We start from the raw sequence: 18,634 nt of genomic DNA, 5'->3' as shown, positions 1-18,634 counted from the left end.
ATGCGGGACTCGATCCTGGGACTCCAGGATCATGACCTGAGCCGAAGGCAGTCGCCTAACCAACTGAGCCACCCACGTGCCCCATTTGACACATTTGAGTCAAGTACATTATATCCCAGCCTTGGTGCTTGTGCTGGGTACTGGGCATACAGGAGTAACTAATGCTTCTAACTTTGAAACAAGTGGGTGGTATTTTCAGAGAGAGAGGTAGTTACTGTAGTGTGTGTGAATGTTTAAGGTATGATAAAGGGATGTTCACAGTATTTTGGGAGTGCAGAGAAAGAATTCTGTTTGGGGATGGGAATTGGTGACGGTAGATGGTTAGATCAGGGAAGTCTTTACAGAGAGGTAACATTTGAAATTTGAGATGTATTAAAATTTCACTGTAATCTAAATTTTTACTGTAATTAGAAACGTATCATCTCCTTTGTATATAGATACACTAGATATAATAGTTGTTGATAGAGCAGATAAGGATATAGAGTATAAATATTTTTGTGTATTATATATTTGTATGTAATTGTTAGCTGTAAGTGGTATTAAATACAATAGTTATATTTGAAATTCAAAAATAAGAGAGTCCTATACTTTCATGGTTTGTGTACCTGAAGTTAGACTGATGCATGAACATGATTTGAATTTTCAGTCCTGCATTTCTTAAAAACTATTTTCTGTAGCATAATGTATCTACAAATGTGAAAGATAAAGTATTTTTGTTGAGTTAATAGATTCAATAAAATAACTTTGTTTTGTTTCTTGGTTTGCTCAGGTTTCATTACTGTACTTTGAAGATTATATCCAGAGAGGAATACTATATGTGGTTTTTGTTGCATAGATAAGTTCTAAATCTGGCTTGTTTTTTGAGTAAAAGATAAAATATATCTAATGTTATTTAAATTTAATATACAGAGTACATGATAATTATAAAATTCAAGTGGTATGGATAAGAAAAATTTATCTCCAAGAAAGGAGGGGGTATTCTACGTGACTTTTATGTTAATTTTGCACACTTTGTCTTTTATTTCCTCAAAGGCAAAAGAAGCTAAAAGACTAAAAGAATTCTTAGAAGATTATGATGATGATAGAGATGATCCCAAATATTACAGGTAAAGAATCCTTGCTTTAATGAGCTCATACTTTCAGCATTTTATTAGCTGTATTTTCCCTACCAGAGGGTGCAAGTTTATTCAGTGGAATAAGAAAGAAAATCTTCATATTCTACCTTGTAATCACCTCCATATTTGATAAGATGTTTTTGGGAGTGCGGGGGAGAACTGTTGGGAAGGGATCAACAGTTCTATCTTTTGTGGGGTGGTGGTCCACATAGTATTAAAACAGATTAATTTTTTTCATGTGTTTTATAGAGGTCCAGTTTTTATAGCAAGTTATAACTAGTCTTGATAACTGTGGTCTAAAAATTTTTGCATTCAAGGATTTCAAGAATGTCACAAAGCAAACCCAATGCCATCCCATCCCCTGCCCTGTTGATATATTATTGTAAAGTGACGGTTGTAAAGTTTGCCTTCCCTCATGTCTTTGTTCCCATGGCATTTCTAAAATACTCTCATTCTAGCACTGTGCCAGTATGGTAAAATTGTTGCTGCTTCTGCTTCCTGCATTCCAAACTGTAATTTCTCTGAGGATAAGGACAATATTTTGATTTTTCTTTTTAACCTCATGTATCTGATAGGATCCAGGGCATGTAGTGAAGGCATTTAGTATATCATTTTAATATACCGTACCCCATAATTAAAACATTGGAATTAGCAACTTCAAAAGCATGCCAAGGATTTGACTTTGTAGAAAATGAAAAAGAAAAATGTTCAGTAAAATTATTGAATCATAAAATCAGTAGTAGTACATAATTTCAGCATTCTGAGATGTAATATACTGCTAGCTCGAGAGAATCTCTGCTTTCTGTTGATTCTGCACTACTTCCTTCAAGGATTTTTTCCATAAGGGAAAGAATTGATTTAAATTGAAGATAGAGGACTGTTCTTAGTGGTATTACTACCACTTGTAGTAGTTTTTCACAACTCGGCATCCAAGAAAACAAATTGTGTGTTGGGCTTTCCCTGTGGAATGAGTACAAAATGAGAGCTTTCTTTCGTCAGAAAACTGTTTTCTGCTTGTTTTAGACACTTAGAATGACTTGAGAATGAGGCATGGTGATAAATGACAAGACCATGCTTCCTTATTAAACTGTTTATGTGTGGAGAGCACACTGCCTTGGGTGTTCTGCAGATACAAAAACAGTAAGACATTTTTCATTTTCCTAACATGCAGCTTTTTAGTATTGAAAGAAGGTACTTTTGGAGACATTATGTGTTGTAATAGTTGATCTCTGCGTATCAAGGCCTGTTATGATTTACTTTTGCAGAGGAAGCGCTCTTCAGAAAAGGTTGCGTGATAGGGAAAAGGAAATGGAAGCTGATGAACGGGATAGGAAGAGAGAGAAGGAAGAGCTAGAGGAAATCAGGCAGCGCCTTCTGGCTGAAGGGCACCCAGATCCAGATGCAGAGCTCCAAAGGGTGAGTTACCCTAACATCCACAACAATGTTCTCATAAGGGAAATGCAGTTTATGCTCCATGGATCTTGCTGTTTGGGGGGATTATATTAGTATTTTTTCTTTATTTTATTATGCAGACCATCAGTGTTAGTTGATTTACAGCTTTAATTATTCTAAACACCTTCCTGTGTCTAATTCCTTTATTTCTGTGAAATATTACCTAAGTTAAATGAATGTCATCTAATAAAACTTTTCTAGAAACCTGTCCTTCCCATAATGTGTTCTCACATTTCATGACTTGGGGTTTTAGTTCCTTCTCACTGCCACCCTAAATCTTTTTATTTCCTAAATAAATTAAAGATGTTTTCATGAACAGCATGCCATTTAAAAAAAGGAAAAGACTTTGCCATAGAACATAGCATACCCCATTCTTTAAGAGGAGAATGTCATTTTAGAAAATTTTTAGTTCTTAATATATCATGAATCTAATAATATTGTAAATTCTTTATATCAACTTGAAAAAATCTCTTATATCCTGTTTGTCATCAGAAACCATGTGTTCTTAACATGCCCCTTTTATTTTTCAAAATGAAATTGTGTTTTTTTTCCTGTTGATAGAATAAGTACTTACATGAGTAAATAGAAGGTTCAGACAACATGCGACACAATAGTGAAGAAATTAAAAACCATCTGCTTTCTTATCAGCCTGGTACAATCATAGATTTGTGGGTTTTTTTTTAAAGATTTTATTTATTTATTTGAGAGAGAAACAGCGAGAGAGGGAACACAAGCAGTGGGAGTGGGAGAGGGAGAAGCAGGCTTCTCGCAGAGCAGGGAGCCTGATGCGGGGCTCGATCCCAGGACCCTGAGATCATGACCTGAGCCAAACACAGATCGTTAACTGACTGAGCCACCCAGGTGCCCCTAGATTTGCGGTTTTTAAAATGTCATCACACAGGCATATGTTTATGTAATCTCCTCACATAAATTTTATAAGTGGGATTATAATTTACATGCTCTTTTCTAATGTGCTTTTAATTCGGGTTTTTAATCTTTCACTCAGAATATTGCCAGTTTATAGCTTTATGTCTGTTTTCATACCTTGACCATTATGGCATATTGTTGGTCTTTTAAATCCTTACCATTGTAACATTTAGGTTGGGTGTGTTTTTATGTTTTAATTCTCTACCAGTTGGTTTGAATGCCTTACAGTTTGTTTAATGGTCATTGTACTACTTTGTGAATTGATAGTTAGATGGGGTTAAGTCATGTCATGCACCAACTTTTAATTGTTATGTAGTTCAGGATCTTTTTTTAAGATTTTATTTATTTATTTGAGAGAGCGAGCATGAGCGGTAGGGAGAGGGAGAAGCAGACTCCCTGTTGAGCATGGGGCTCAATTCCAGGATCCTGAGATCAGGACCTGAGCCTAAGTCAGACACTTAATCGACTGAGCCAGCCAGGAGCCCCCAGGATCTTTTTGTTATATTTTTTTTGTTTCATGCTCAGAAAAATTATTGATGAAATTTACTCAAGTTTTTATAATGCTCTTATTGGTTATTTTGTTGTTGTTGTTGTTGTTTAATCTTTCATGATTTCAGGGAGAGTTCATTTTGGTATAGACTTTTGACTCCAAAAATTTTTTCCCCTCTCTTTCTTTCTTTCCCAATTCATGAATACAAAAGTGACTACCATACTTAGCCATGACCTAGAAAGACCAAATAATTGTGTAAAGATTTTATTTTTAAGTAATCGCTGCATTCACCATGGGGCTCGAATTCACAGCCCTGAGATCGAGAGTTGCATGCTCTACTGGCTGAGCCAGCCAGGTGCCACAGTACAAATAATTGTTGATGACCAAGCTGAGGATTTGAGTTGCCTCTTAGGCAGTTGTCTGTGCTGTTCTAAAATAAACTTTTGGGGGGCGCCTAGGTGGCTCAGTCAGTTAATCTACCTTCAGCTCAGGCCATGATTACAGGGTCCTGGGATCGAACCCTGCTGCTGCATGGGGAGCCTGCTTCTCCCTCTCCCTCTGCCCTTCCTCCCTGCTCATGCTCTCTCTTTCTTTCTCTCTCAAATAAAATCTTTAAAATTAAAACAAAATAAAACTTTGGATTATAATTTCAATAAAAATTAAAAAAACATACCTTTTCCTTTTAAATTAGCCACCTATTATGTATTTGCCTTTGTTATATCTGAAGAGTTTAAATAATTTTATATGTAAATGTTAAAAATATAAGAAAACATTTTGCAGAGTACCTAATATATTCTGTAGACCTACTCAGCTTTCTGATTATAGAAGCAAGCAGTATTTCAGTATTCCTAATGAAAAATAGAGGTTTTATGAAAGATAATGGAAAACAGAAAGTTCGTTGAGTAGAGTATAGTTGTGGTCTGTTAGTCACATTATTTTTTGGTGTTAGATGGAACAAGAGGCTGAAAGGCGCAGACAACCACAGATAAAGCAAGAACCTGAATCAGAGGAAGAAGAAGAAGAAAAGCAAGAAAAAGAAGAAAAACGAGAGGAACCCATGGAAGAGGAGGAAGAGCCGGAGCAAAAGCCCTGTCTCAAACCAACTCTGAGGCCCATCAGTTCTGCCCCATCTGTTTCCTCTGCCAGTGGCAATGCAACCCCCAACACTCCTGGGGATGAGTCTCCATGTGGTATTATTATTCCTCATGAAAATTCACCAGATCAACAACAACCGGAGGAACATAGGCCAAAAATAGGACTAAGTCTTAAACTGGGTATGTTAGCATTTTCTTCCTTCTTTCCTTTATTTTAATCCCCTATATATACTTAAATTTTGCCTTAAGGAAAAAATAAATATGTGCTGCTTGGTAGGTAGATAGAAAAATACTCAAAAATGCCTTTATAGCTCACGATTGTTTTCGTAGTTCTACTAGTGCTCCTATATCCGCAGCTGCCTCAAGTTCTGAGAAGAAGTGAAAAGTTAAATTTTCTAGCACTTGTGAGTAGTGAGTTATTTTTTACAGTTGGGATCTTTCTCTGAGATTTGTGGAAGTACATTATGCACTGCTCTTGAGGGATGGTGGGTTGTGAAATGTCATTAACATTTGAAAATTAAGTCATCATGCTAATACAGGATTTTTACTATAGGTGCTTCCAATAGTCCTGGTCAACCTAATTCTGTGAAGAGAAAGAAACTCCCCGTAGATAGTGTCTTTAACAAATTTGAGGACGAAGACAGTGATGATGTACCCCGAAAAAGGAAACTGGTTCCCTTGGATTATGGTGAAGATGATAAAAATGCTGCCAAAGGCACTGTAAACACTGAAGAAAAGCGCAAACACATTAAGAGTCTCATTGAGAAAATTCCTACAGCCAAACCTGAGCTCTTTGCTTATCCCTTGGATTGGTCTATTGTGGATTCTGTGAGTAGCACATTGTATTTCATCATTTTTATTGGAAGTGGTTTTGAGTATAGCATACAAAGTCAGCTGATTCTATTAATGACAAGTAGAGATGATAATGTGGCTGGCATCTTGACCTGCCAAGGAATTTAGGTAAATGATTGGGGAAATTCTTGGTGGTACTTGAAGTCTTCATCAGTTAGAAGCAAATAATTGTATCTTGATACATACCTGTCTTTGTTCAACTTGTAAATGAGAGCATACTATATTTTAGTTTTAAGAAAAATTATGAGGCTATAGACTTTGTAGTAAATATAATAAAAAGTTATTTAATTTAATAACCATGCTTTATTTTGCAGATATTGATGGAACGACGGATTAGACCATGGATTAATAAGAAAATCATAGAATACATAGGTGAAGAAGAAGCTACATTAGTTGATTTTGTTTGTTCTAAGGTTAGTCTTTTACTCCCTTCATCCCCAACTTTTTTTTTTTTAAGATTTTATTTGGGGCGCCTGGGTGGCTCAGCCGTTAAGCCTCTGCCTTCGGCTCAGGTCATGATCCCAGGGTCCTGGGATCGAGCCCCGCATCGGGATCCCTGCTCAGAGGGAAGCCTGCTTCTCCCTCTCTCCCACTCCCCCTGCTTGTGTTCCCTCCCTTGTTGTGTCTCTCTCTGTCAAATAAATAAATAAAATCTTTTTTTTTTAAAGATTTTATTTATTTATTTGACAGAGAGACAGCGAGAGAGGGAACACAAGCAGGGGGAGTGGGAGAGGGAGAAGCAGGCTTCCTGCGGAGCAGGGATCCCGATGCGGGGCTCGATCCCAGGACCCTGGGATCATGACCTGAGCCGAAGGCAGAGGCTTAACGGCTGAGCCACCCAGGTGCCCTGATCCCCAACATTTGTTTTATATTTTAAAATATTAAGACACTTTCTAAAATAAAAAATCTTGCAAAGCCAAGTCTATGATAGTTTAGTTTCAGTTATTAAGAGATTTCATGGCCACTTAACCCCTCCACTTTATTTCAGACCCCTACGCCATATGCTTTCATTTCAGAGGGTCAAGGAGGACAGATTCATTGACTGCTGCCAAGTTTGCGCTCTCTCTGCCCCTGGGAATGTATTGCCACCCCCGTGTCTTAATGGTTAGAATGCTGCTGAAGTACAGTTGAGGGGGTATTTGTGGAGACAGCTGATAGCTTATTTCATGAATTTGTCAGTCATCCATCCTTTGGAAGAGGAGCAAAATAGTTTCCTTCATAGCATAATAATAGTTGTTTTTACTGATTAATTTGCTGTGGGCCAGGCTTTGTTCTTGGCAGGTACTGTGTTAAGCATTTTATAGAATGTTATGTTCTTTAAACCTCCCAACAACCTTAGCAAGTATAATTACTGCTATTATCCCCATTTTATATATGTAGAAATTGAGGTCATGGGGAGATTGTCTTGACCATAGTCCTGTAATAAGCGCTAAGTGCTCTTAACCACCAGGGTGTACCACATCCTTCCATTGTCTCCTGAAGGCAAAGTCTTATCTTTAATAAGATAGTTATAGTAGAAACATTGTATATCTGTAAAGGAATAATTGCATTTTAAGGAAATGCTTATTTTTCCACCATTACTGCTCTTTTAGCATTAGGAATAGCAAAATTAGGCTGCCCTTTCCACTTGTAATTATTGTAGCATTGGAATTTGTAACTCTGGATTTGAATTAGAACACATAGTATAGTGATTAAGATCCTAGGTTGTCATAAACTTCCATTGAAGAGAGTAGGATTCTGGGAATTAAATTTATAGAATGTTTCTTCAGCCACAAGAAATTCCCATATTAGTTTGAGGGTACTTTAAAAATTTTTGACTATAATGCTAATTTTTTATTTATTTTTAAAATGACAGTTACGTGTTTCTTTTAGGTTATGGCTCATAGTTCACCTCAGAGCATTTTAGATGACGTTGCCATGGTAAGTCAGAAATTTACTGTTGTTAATATTCTAATTAATATCTGTAAACAAATGAAACTTCTGTTTTTGGTTAATTTTTTACCTGTGTTGGTTCCAGAATCTTTCTTTTTAGAAGCCCCAATTAAAATGTGAATCTGCACTAAAAGAGGTTAAAAGCACTCACATCAAGATGTCCTTAGACAACACTAACACTTTTTCCTTCCCCCACCTTTGGTGTTTGTATGTATAAATACAAATCCTGGATCTATTCATACATTTAGAAAACATTTATTAAGTGCTAACTGGGTTGAACATGGTGCTAGAAGCATGAAAAGGTGGAACATCTGTCCTTAAAGAAGTAACAGGGAGACAGGTATACTAATACTGATACTGTAATATACTTGCAATCATGGGGATATGTAAAAAAGATGTGGGGGGCAGAGGAGATGGAGCATCTGATGGTACAGACGGCAGTTAGGAAGAGAATCACAAGAGTTACCATCTAAACTGAGACTTGAGACTTGTATAACTTTGTCACTTGGACAGGTATCCATTGGTCAGCAGTAAACATCAAATCCCCACTTGCATTTAATTTGGATATTAGAGTCGAGTCAGTGGTTACATTTATCTAATGTGATTTTGTGAGAAAAGGAAGGAGGGAGAGAATTGGCTCTAGAGGTGAGAGTGATTGAGTGGACTGTGAACTCCAAGCTAGGAAGAGAAGGCGATAACATCGGAATAGAGCTGGTGGTTATGTGAAACGGGCTGGTTGTTCCACCAAAGCTGTGGGAGGTGTGTTGAAAAGAGTGGTTATATAGTGAGAGAGTAGAACGTTTAAGAACAAGTGGTGGATTGGTCCAGACGATGGTGAGGTGCATATGTGGCCATGGGAGAGAGTTTCTGGGGTAGAACTGATGTCATTAGACTATAAGTGAACTTTCCACTTGGGTCATACACATAGAAATTGAAACTTCTGTTGTGCTCATCTATTGTGGGTGGAAGACTAGGTGTTTGCTAGATAGCTGCTGTTGGAGTGGAAGGGTAGTGTAATGAGATCTCGTGAATCTTAATGGAGATACTGTTCACAAAGAGAAACTGGAAGGATCCAGCAGCTTCCCCTCTCCTGTGAGATTAAAGCTTTGAAAGTAAGGAACTTCCTGAGTAAGCTACAGGAGTGTCTCAGGGTCTTTCAGGGACACAAGTTTTCAGTTCAGGTAAATAGATGAAAAAAAACTAAAGAAGTTGAGGGTGGTTAGTATAAAGAGTAATGAAGGGCAGAATGGGAAGACAGCAGAGGGAATATGAGTCAGGGGGGAAGAAACGTCGAGCATGTTGTAAGATGACAGGTGCCCTGGAGAGCTTGCATTTCCCACTGCAGTTGTCAGGGAGGGGCATAGTGGGGTACCTAAACAAAGGGAGCTCCTAGGTCGAGATATTTTGTGTCCAGGCACTGTATGATGTCTAAAGCCAGGTAACATTAGTTTTCTGCTGCCCAGCCAGGCTGATGTAGCTGTTGTTTAGAATTTCTGATAAAGTATTTGTGAAAAGTTTGTTGACTTCATAATGCTGAGCCTCAGATGAAATCTTTTTTAAAGATTTTATTTATTTATTTGACAGAGAGAGAGATAGCGAGAGCAGGAACACAAGTGGGGGAATGGGAGAGGGAGAAGCAGGCTTCCTGCCGAGCAGGGAGCCCGATGTGGGACTCGATCCCAGGACCCTGGGATCATGACCTGAGCCAAAAGCAGATGCTTAACTGATTGATTGAGCTACCCATGCGCCCCTGGTTTGCTTACCTCCTAACTTAAACTGCTGCTCCAGACACCTGGCAACATTAGGCCACATTCCATCATGGCAGCGATACCCTGGAGCTCAGTCATAGCTGCCTCCTGTAGGAGGAAACATGCTGTTCCATTTTACCTCACTGTAAGTAACCCTGGTATAGAGGCCCAAATTTGCATGTAGGGTGAGGGCAGGAGTAGGGGGTCGATATAATGCCCCTCCCTCATAAGTAGATAGGAAGATAATTTGATTTATCAATTTCCCAAGGGGAGAAGACCATTTATTTATTCAGTACTCTTGTGTCCTTTTTGGTGATGATAGTGTTCACGTACTCTGTTTACCATATCCTAGATGCAATATTAAATGCTTTACATATATTCTCATTTTATTTTTTAGTTTTTTTAAAGATTTATTTATTTATTTGACAGAGAGAGGCACAGCGAGAGAGGGAACACAAGCAAGGGGAGCGGGAGAGGGAGAAGCGGGCTTCCCGCTGAGCAGGGAGCCCGATGTGGGGCTCGATCCCAGGACCCTGGGATCATGACCTTGAGCCAAAGGCAGACGCTTAACAACTGGGCCACCCAGGCGCCCCTACCTATGTTCTCGTTTAATATTTAATTCAATGTCACATACATAATAAGGACTTGATAAGTGTTATGATTTTAAGGCTGTTTTGGGGGTAGATAAGATACTCGGTTATATAACTAGTTCTGCCTGAATTACTATGTTTTTTATAACAAACATGCTTTCTTTAGGAAATAGTTTAGTATTACGGTGTCAGTATTTGGTAAGCCATGGAATTTTGCTGAAAGCATTCTCCCCCCCCGCACCCTTTTTTGTAATTTATATTTACTAAATATATTTATCACACTAGACCAATTTATTTCAGGTCGTTTTATTGAAAGTAAATGCTTGTCAATGTATAAAGCCTTTTAAAATGCCAGTCACGGGACGCCTAGGTGGCTCAGTCAGTTAAGCATCTGCCTTCGGCTCAGGTCATGATCCTGGGGTCCTGGGATCAAGTCCCGCATCAGGCTCCTTGCTCAGTGGGGAGCCTGCTTCTCCCTCTGCCTGCCGCTCCCTCTGCTTGGGCTCTGTCTCTCTCCCTGACAAATAAATAAAACCTTTAACAACAATAAAAAAAAATAAAATAAAATACTAGTCACTGTTGGGAGATGCTGATGATTGCTTATCTTACATGTGTTACTGGGGTTTTTTTTGAGTTTTTTCTTTTTCTTTTCTAGGTACTTGATGAAGAAGCAGAAGTTTTTATAGTCAAAATGTGGAGATTATTGATATATGAAACAGAAGCCAAGAAAATTGGTCTTGTGAAGTAAAACTCTTTTTACATTTAGAGTTCTGTTTCAATTTTCTTCTTCTTTCCCACCCTTCAGAGGACTTTGGCTTTTTCTTTGTCTTCAAAGACATTTGTGAGATCTGTAATTTTTTTTTAATGTAGAAAATGTGAATTTTTTTGTCCTCTAATTTGTTGATGCCCTGTGTACTCCCTTGGTTGTAAAGACATCTGAATCCTGCCTTGGTTCTCTTTATACTCACCAGGTACAGATTACTGGTATGTTTTATAAGCCGCAGCTACTGTACACAGCCTATCTGATATAATCTTGTTCTGCTGATTTATTTCTTGTAAATATTAAAATGACTCCCCAATTCTTTTGCAGAATTGCACTTAATGTTGAACTGTACTGTACAGGAACCTACATGAATGATTTTAATTGAAAGAATACCCATCATACCTATTACCCTTCCCACCCCTTGATCAAAAATGACAAGCCCTCCTGAAGGCATGGAATTTAAAATTAGAGTGCTCAGATTAGCAGACAGTCCATTCCCACTGTATCTCTGTATGAATGTGTTCGTGTGAATGTATGTATAAATGTCTTTTACCTAATATTCTTTGGAGGGCTCCCTTAAACATTTCCTTATTGAAGAGTAGAATTGTAAAGGAAATATGGTATTGTGCCAATCCAAATGTCTGGGATAATTAGGTTATTAGTCTCCCAGAGCATGGTATTCTCTTGTGGCAAGCAACAGTCTGGTGAATGGAATGGGGCTTTCCTGTTGATAGCTGGCTGCTTCAGCCTCTCTTTTTTAAGGGAGTGTGAATCATAATGGTTTTCCCATTAATTTCATTGTTCAGAAATGAGGCAGATCCTTAGACTCTGGAGTGCTTTATTTGATGCATTTTTGCACTAATTGGTCCTTAGCTTTATTTTGGTGTACTCTTTTGTTTAAAAAGAAAAACCTTAATCTGAAAAGCATAAATGAAAAAAATCATTTTAAAAAAGTAAAATTAGGCAATACAGACTTGGAAAATTTGAAAAAATACAGTAGGAATTCAGATGGCAATTTGCAGTTTACATCTTATTTTTAAGGATAAAGTAAATCATTTAAGGCTGTTACCACTAATTTTTTGTTTTCACTTTTGTTTTTAAAGGGTTTATATGTACGCATACACCTCTTTCACCTCTGCTCATCAATGTTTAAAAATATACTGATGTCTTAGAGACATACATGGGGCTTGCTTTATTGTAGAACAGAACTTCACCAGGGAGCAAAATTACCTGAAAATGTAACAGGTTTTAGACAGTTCTTAACACAAATTAGGTGCAGTTTTTCCCATCTCTGAGTATTTATTTAAAAGAAAGACAAAGTTTTGGAGGGGGGGGTTGTTAAAAAGCATAACTGAGCTTGAGTTACAGATTTTTTTTTACATCTTAAAAGGAATTTGAAACACTGTTCTTAACATTGGACCATGATGTGGTTCCATTATGTAAATATTTCCTATATTAAAACTGTATATATTTGATCTTGGGGACCCATTCTTTCAGAGTCTTGTTAAATAAATGATATCATGTTGTAATTGTGCAGTGCATACTAGAAACATAACGTGAAAATATAGGCTGGATTTTTGATGGACTTGATTTTTATGAGTATTGTAATGAAGGTCAAAAAAGACCATTTACTTACTTTGGGTTAATCATACATTTGTGGAGAATACCCCCTTTTAGTATTCTATCATTTTTAAGTTCTGGCCTCGGGAAAACAGAAAGTTCATGCTCCTTGCCAACTGTGAGTTTATTTACTAGCCTTTTCTCAAATTGACACCCCCGGCCTTCTCCCCTACCCCCCGTCCAAGCTTCACATGTTGTTCAAGCAGTTTATTATTCCTCTGTTTTCTCTTACTTCATTAATGCTTCTAAGGCACCATATTAGGTTTTTATTTACCCAACATTAGCATGAAGGTTTATTCAGGTAGATTTAATTTCCCTTGCTTTTGTCTTCTCCAGCTCTTTTATTTATCTTAAAGGGCCCTTATCTGGAAGTCTTGAGGGCATATACCATATACTGCATCACACCTACAGTGAGGTTTGTGTCCACATCTCAAATTCCTACATTAACTTTTGCAGCAGAACAGGAGTCATCAGAGCCCCTGGGTTAAAGACCATTTATAATAGTTTCATATCAGCTTAAGACGGGTTTTGCTACCAAGCTTAAAATTTTAAGGTTTTCAAGTTTCTTGTTTTTCAGATTTGCATATAAAGAACTGGACATGTATAAACTGGCATATTCTAATGTCTGGGAGAATACACATAAGAACATTTCCAATAAATTGCTTGAGCTTTCTGGGTTGTCTTTACCGTTTGCCCATAGATTAATTTCAGTTTGGAAATCTTAATCTGTATTGCCCATTCAAGTTGTTAAAAAATTATATCAAAGTCTTGAGAATCATTGCCTTTTTTTTTTCTCCCTAAGATTTTATTTATTTGAGAGCAAGAGCAGGAGCAGGGGGAGGGGCAGAAGGAGAGGGAGAATTAGACACCCTGCTGAGCTTGGGGCTCCATCCCACGACCCTGAGATCAGGACTTCAGCCCAGTTAACTGACTGAGCCACCCAGGTGGCCCTTGAGAATCATTCTTGATCTGGCAGTTAGAAAATGAATATGCTTTTTCCTTATTTGACCTTAGAAATAATTTTAAATATGTACATCTGTTTACAGGAGGAAAGATAAGTTGTTTGAAGTTCTTCTAAAAACTTTAATGTGTACCTGAATCACCTGGGGGGATCTTGTTAAAATGTAGACTGATTTGGTAGGGATAGGGTGGGGCCGGAAATTTTGCATTACTGACCAGCTTCCAGGTGAGGCCAATGCTAACTGATTCGAGCACTGACTACCACTTTGATTAGCAGTTGAAGGTATGTGCTCAGTACAGGTTTCCTATGTTATCCCAAAAGTCGAGTGTCCCTGTGAAACGTTCTGAAAGCCGAAATGGCATAAAGCAAAGAAGCAATAACCATTAATTTATATGGAAATTTTGTTTGAGTAATCCCTCACGGAAAAATAATCTCTCTCAGATTTACCTGATACCATATCTTGCTCACAGATGCACAAAATAAATCGAGGTAAAGCACAGATACTCAGAGCCAGTTCAAAGCTGTGATGGCTTGCGCTGAGTGCAGTCCCTGGGATAAGGGACTTGCTGGCGCCACTCAGTGCACGGGGCTGTGTGCTGCTTGTATAAGGACTTGCTGCAAAACAAGCTATTTTCCTGTATTTCGCCTTCTTTTTTCGTAAAAGTGAAAATCCTCTTCAGATTTCTTTTGATTAGCAAAACCAGGTGCTACTGGAGGATTTTCAGAAAAGTGGAATAACTTCTGACTAGTATTTTATCCCAACAGACTACACAAATGCAGCTTTTCTTTTTAAGTAGATTATAAAGAGAAAAACATTTTTTGAGACAAATAGATGCATATTATTTATGTTCATCAACATAAAGTAGTCTTCCAAAAAAGGTGCCTGAGAACAACTCTAATATTCTAGGCTTTATTCCCAGCCAGTCCAGAGCATTTTCTCCTTACAGAACTCTGTTTTTACTTCCTCTGATTCTTTTCATAGCACTTGTGTATGTAGTAGAGGGGAATGATGATTTTGTGGAGTGCTGTTCAGGTACTAATCAGGCTGGATATGGTGGACGAACGGAGAAACAGCTTGAGAGTCAAATTGAACTAAACCACTTATGTTTTCTTCTTACATATGAAGTAAGGAAGTTATAATGTTAATAAGTAGTGTGTATATGAGGCTTATTTACCCTTTTTCTGATAAGCTCTATAACTGTTTCCACTTGTAACACAAAAACTGCTGAAAGGTTTTATGTCAAAATGGTTACAGATATTTTCAGGTCATATTTCAGCCACCTTTTAACAATCCAAAATTGAGAATAGTATTTAGCTCAGCAAAAGATGGTGAAATTGATCTCTGAATGCTCCGGATATAAAGGGTATGAGAAAGAATCCCAAATAGGCAAAGAAACAGTCAGTCTAGGTGTCAGGAAGAAAACTGGGAAATTAATATATATATTTCAAACCCAGGAACTATTACTGTAACATTCATACTATAGACCAAAGTAAGCTTACAATTTTTTGATAAATGGTAGATTTTTTGAAGTGTGATTGTGTTGAATTATTGAAATAATTTATTTGCATGAGTGCTTACATTTTCATCTTTATTTGACAGAATCTTTGCCTTTGATTTTATCACTTGTCTCATATGAAGGCCACATTAGGAATAGCAATCTAAAATGCCCAGGAATGAAAGATAATTTCTATAAGCAAAAGTAAAAATTCTTTTCAAGTCATGTTCTCATTAAATGGCACTCCCAAGTATGCCTACTGTGCCACATCCCATGGTAGTTGGACTTAATGACCTAGTTTCTCATGCCCAGAGTGGTAGCTGAATTGTTGACCGGTATTCCCTCTGGTTTTTGTGTATAACTTTTATTTAGCCATTGAAACACAGTTAATGTGTGGCATTCATGTTAAATGGTAGGTAGAGTGATAGACAGAAGACAAGATTCCTCTAGTAGCTGACTGTCTAATGATGGTGGAGAAAGAATGAGAGGAATACTAATAGACATAAGGTACTATACCAACTATCAAACTTGATGAGCTAACTTCACAGTCAAGAGGGAAGGGACAGTAGGAAGATTCTCAGCAGAGGTAGTAATATGTAGAAGGGAACTTAGAGGTCACATAGTTTACCCAAAACAGCACTAGGGATGACAGATAGGTGTCTGGAGGCCTGTATATAGCATTCTAATTCATGGTCCGGATCTGTGCCTACCCAAGGTTTTAAGTTTGTTAAATAATTTTGAAACTCAGTTCTTCAATCACACTAGGTATTTCAAGTGTTTGAAAGTCACGTGACTAAAAAATCAGTTTTTTTGTTACAATATAGGTCAAATGCTCTATAGCCATATATAGCCAGTAGCTAGCAAAACTATATGGACATTGCAGATTATAGAGTATCATTGTGATTGGGGCGCCTGGCTGGCTCAGTTGGTAGAACATGCGACTCGATCTCAGGGTTGTAAGTTCAAGTCCCACGTTGGGTATATAGATTACTTAAAAATCTTAAAAACAAACATACGGTTTCAGAAAGCTATATTGGACAGGTCTGGTCTAGATGTTGCTATCAACCCAAGGGGAGAGGGAAGTGCTTGTTAATAAAATTAGTCCACAGGAAGCATTTTTATAAATCTTTGTTGAAGCAAAAATTATTAGGTGTGAATTTAAAAACAGTGCTAAACAACTATTTTTCCTGTTTGTTTTTTTATAACAAAAGGAAAAACTAGTGAACACTTTACATTGTAGGATCCAAAAACTCTGAAGGTTCATTTCTTTCCTGTCAATTAAAAAATACTAGTAAATACACCCTACGGAAGAATTGGATTGTTACTATAGGTGAAAAAGCTATAAAAGTTTCATTTTCAAGTATTTTATTGAGGCACATTTTTTAAAAAGGGGGGGCCCAAGTTCTTGATTAAGGAGGAAATTAGAATTTAATAAAATACAAACACAGAACTGAAGGCTAAAAATACAAGATAACCCTTTTAATCAGGTCCAAGTCTAAGGAGATAATCCTTGCAAAGAATAAGAACGATATGAGAGCTGATAAGATAGTGGCCAAGCACCAAGCTCTGATGACAATACTGTCATATTTCAATTCTTTATTCCCATAAGAAACAGGGCAGCGACATTGTGTATAAATAAAGGCAGGGGCACCTGGCTGGCTCAGTTGATTGAGCCGGTGACTCTTGGTCTCGGGGGGGAGGGGGGGGGGGCGTGAGTTCAAGCCCCACGTTGGGCGTAGAGTTTAAAAAAAGAAAAAGGCAAACTGCTTTTACGGGAGAAGTGTTGAGTTGCACTGCCTTGGAATCAATGGTGTAAATAACTGGCCTTGGTTCCCTGATTGACCAGGTCTTGATTTCACATACTAGTGACCAGTAACTGTGCTGGCCTTAGTCTCTGACAGCCTCTCTCCCCCAAGTAGTTCTAACATGTCCGGCACTCTGGATTTCCCATGTTTCATCTTTCACCACTTACTATTGGTTTTTGCCACCATTTATTTTGTTTTGTTTCTCCATTCCTGCTCCCAAGTTCCAAACACTTTTGGGAAAATATAAATGCACCTCTGCAGATATTTTGGACCTTCAGTGCTATATATCTCATTGTTTTACTGAACTCCAGCTCCTTTCCACATGCATTCTAGCTTTTATTGTTTTTGAACCTCCAGGGCTGTATAGTAGTTGTGGAAAAAATATTCGCTGAATAAGTGAAAGCCCTTTGATTTCCCCCCCTCAGCAAGTCTCACATTTAACAAAACCTTAACTTTAAAAATGTCATTAGGCATATTCTCCAGTTCTGGCTTTCCAGTATAATGACATGCATCTTTTTTTTTTTTTTTTAAAGATTTTATTTATTTATTTGACAGAGAGAGACAAAGCGAGAGCAGGAACACAAGCGGGGGGAGTGGGAGGAGGAGAAGCAGGCTTCCCGCGGAGCAGGGAGCCTGATGCGGGGCTCGATCCCAGGACCCTGGGATCATGACCTGAGCCGAAGGCAGACGCTTAATGACTGAGCCACCCAGGCGCCCCATGACATGCATCTTAAACCTTTGCTTTCTATAGTTAATGATAACTCCATCCATCCTATCTAGAAAACCTCCCCCACTCCACTGGCTCTGGTTTCTAACTTGCAGTTTCTTGATCCTTGCTCAAGTATTTCCTTATCTTCATTCTTCAGCCTGGACTAAGTGTTAAAGAACACAAAAACTTAACCTTGGATCCTATTTCCTTTCTCCTACACTATTGAGATTCCACAAAGAGCTTATAGTTACATGTGCCTTCCACATGCCTCTAGTCTCAAATGTTTGTATCATCATTCCACTGATGACCATTGATGGCCTAAAGGAGACTCTGTGACCTGGTGAGAGGCGCTACCCTATCTCTTAACACCATGGACATCTGCTGTTTGGTGTCTAGGATATTACTTTTGCCCTGTCCTACTCTGTCTTTGCTGGCTCTTCCTCAGCAAATCCTAGGTATTTGTATTTTAATTAAAAATTTTAAAAAAATTTTAAGATTTATTTATGGGGTGCCTGGGTGGCTCAATTGGTTAAGCAACTAACTCATGATTTTGGTTCAGGTCATGATCTCAGGGTTCTGAGATCAATCCCCGCTTTGGACTCTGTGCTCCAATTTCTGCTTGAGATTCTGCTTGAGATTCCCTCAGCTCCTCCTCCCCTCTAAAATAAATAAAATCTTAAAAAAAAAAAAAAAGATTTATTTAAGTAATCTCTACACCTAGCGTGGGGCTCAAACTCATGACCCGGAGATCAAGAGTTGCGTGCTCCACAGATGCCCCAGAGGTGTGTGTATTTCTAAGAAGATGAAGAAATAGCAAAAACTGTGAAAAAGTTATCTGTATGTAGTCCAGTTACTTAAAAGTCACTGGTTGCTTTTTTATCACTTTTTTATCACCTGTTTACTTTTTTTTTTTAAGACTTTATGTATTTATTTGAGACAGACAGAATGAGAGAGACATAGAGCACATGAGAGGGGAGAGGGTCAGAGGGAGAAGCAGGCTCCCCGCTGAGCAGGGAGCCCAATGTGGGACTCCATCCCGGGACTCCAGGATCATGACCTGAGCCGAAGGCAGTCGCTTAA

The 18,634-nt window shown here is 38.1% G+C and overlaps 1 protein-coding gene across 3 annotated transcripts in view; it reads left to right on the top strand.

Annotated features, from left to right (window-relative positions):
- The window catches only part of RBM25 (RNA binding motif protein 25), a 58,342-nt gene extending 45,904 nt beyond the window's left edge, over window positions 1–12,438 (top strand). For all 3 annotated transcript variants that reach the window (XM_034992946.1, XM_034992944.1, XM_034992945.1), the window contains 7 exons: window positions 1,033–1,106; window positions 2,381–2,531; window positions 4,934–5,258; window positions 5,632–5,906; window positions 6,245–6,343; window positions 7,803–7,850; window positions 10,856–12,438. In XM_034992946.1, coding sequence (XP_034848837.1) covers window positions 1,033–1,106; window positions 2,381–2,531; window positions 4,934–5,258; window positions 5,632–5,906; window positions 6,245–6,343; window positions 7,803–7,850; window positions 10,856–10,948 — 1,065 coding nt within the window. In that variant the 3' untranslated portion in view covers window positions 10,949–12,438. The remainder of the gene's footprint in view (window positions 1–1,032; window positions 1,107–2,380; window positions 2,532–4,933; window positions 5,259–5,631; window positions 5,907–6,244; window positions 6,344–7,802; window positions 7,851–10,855) is intronic.
- The last annotated feature ends 6,196 nt before the right edge of the window (window positions 12,439–18,634 follow it).

Source organism: Mirounga leonina, unplaced genomic scaffold (assembly GCF_011800145.1).
Source record: "Mirounga leonina isolate KUSES-001 unplaced genomic scaffold, KU_Mleo_1.0 Mir_82, whole genome shotgun sequence".
Taxonomy (NCBI): Eukaryota; Metazoa; Chordata; class Mammalia; order Carnivora; family Phocidae; genus Mirounga; species Mirounga leonina.
This window is presented reverse-complemented; position numbering and strand designations above follow the sequence as displayed.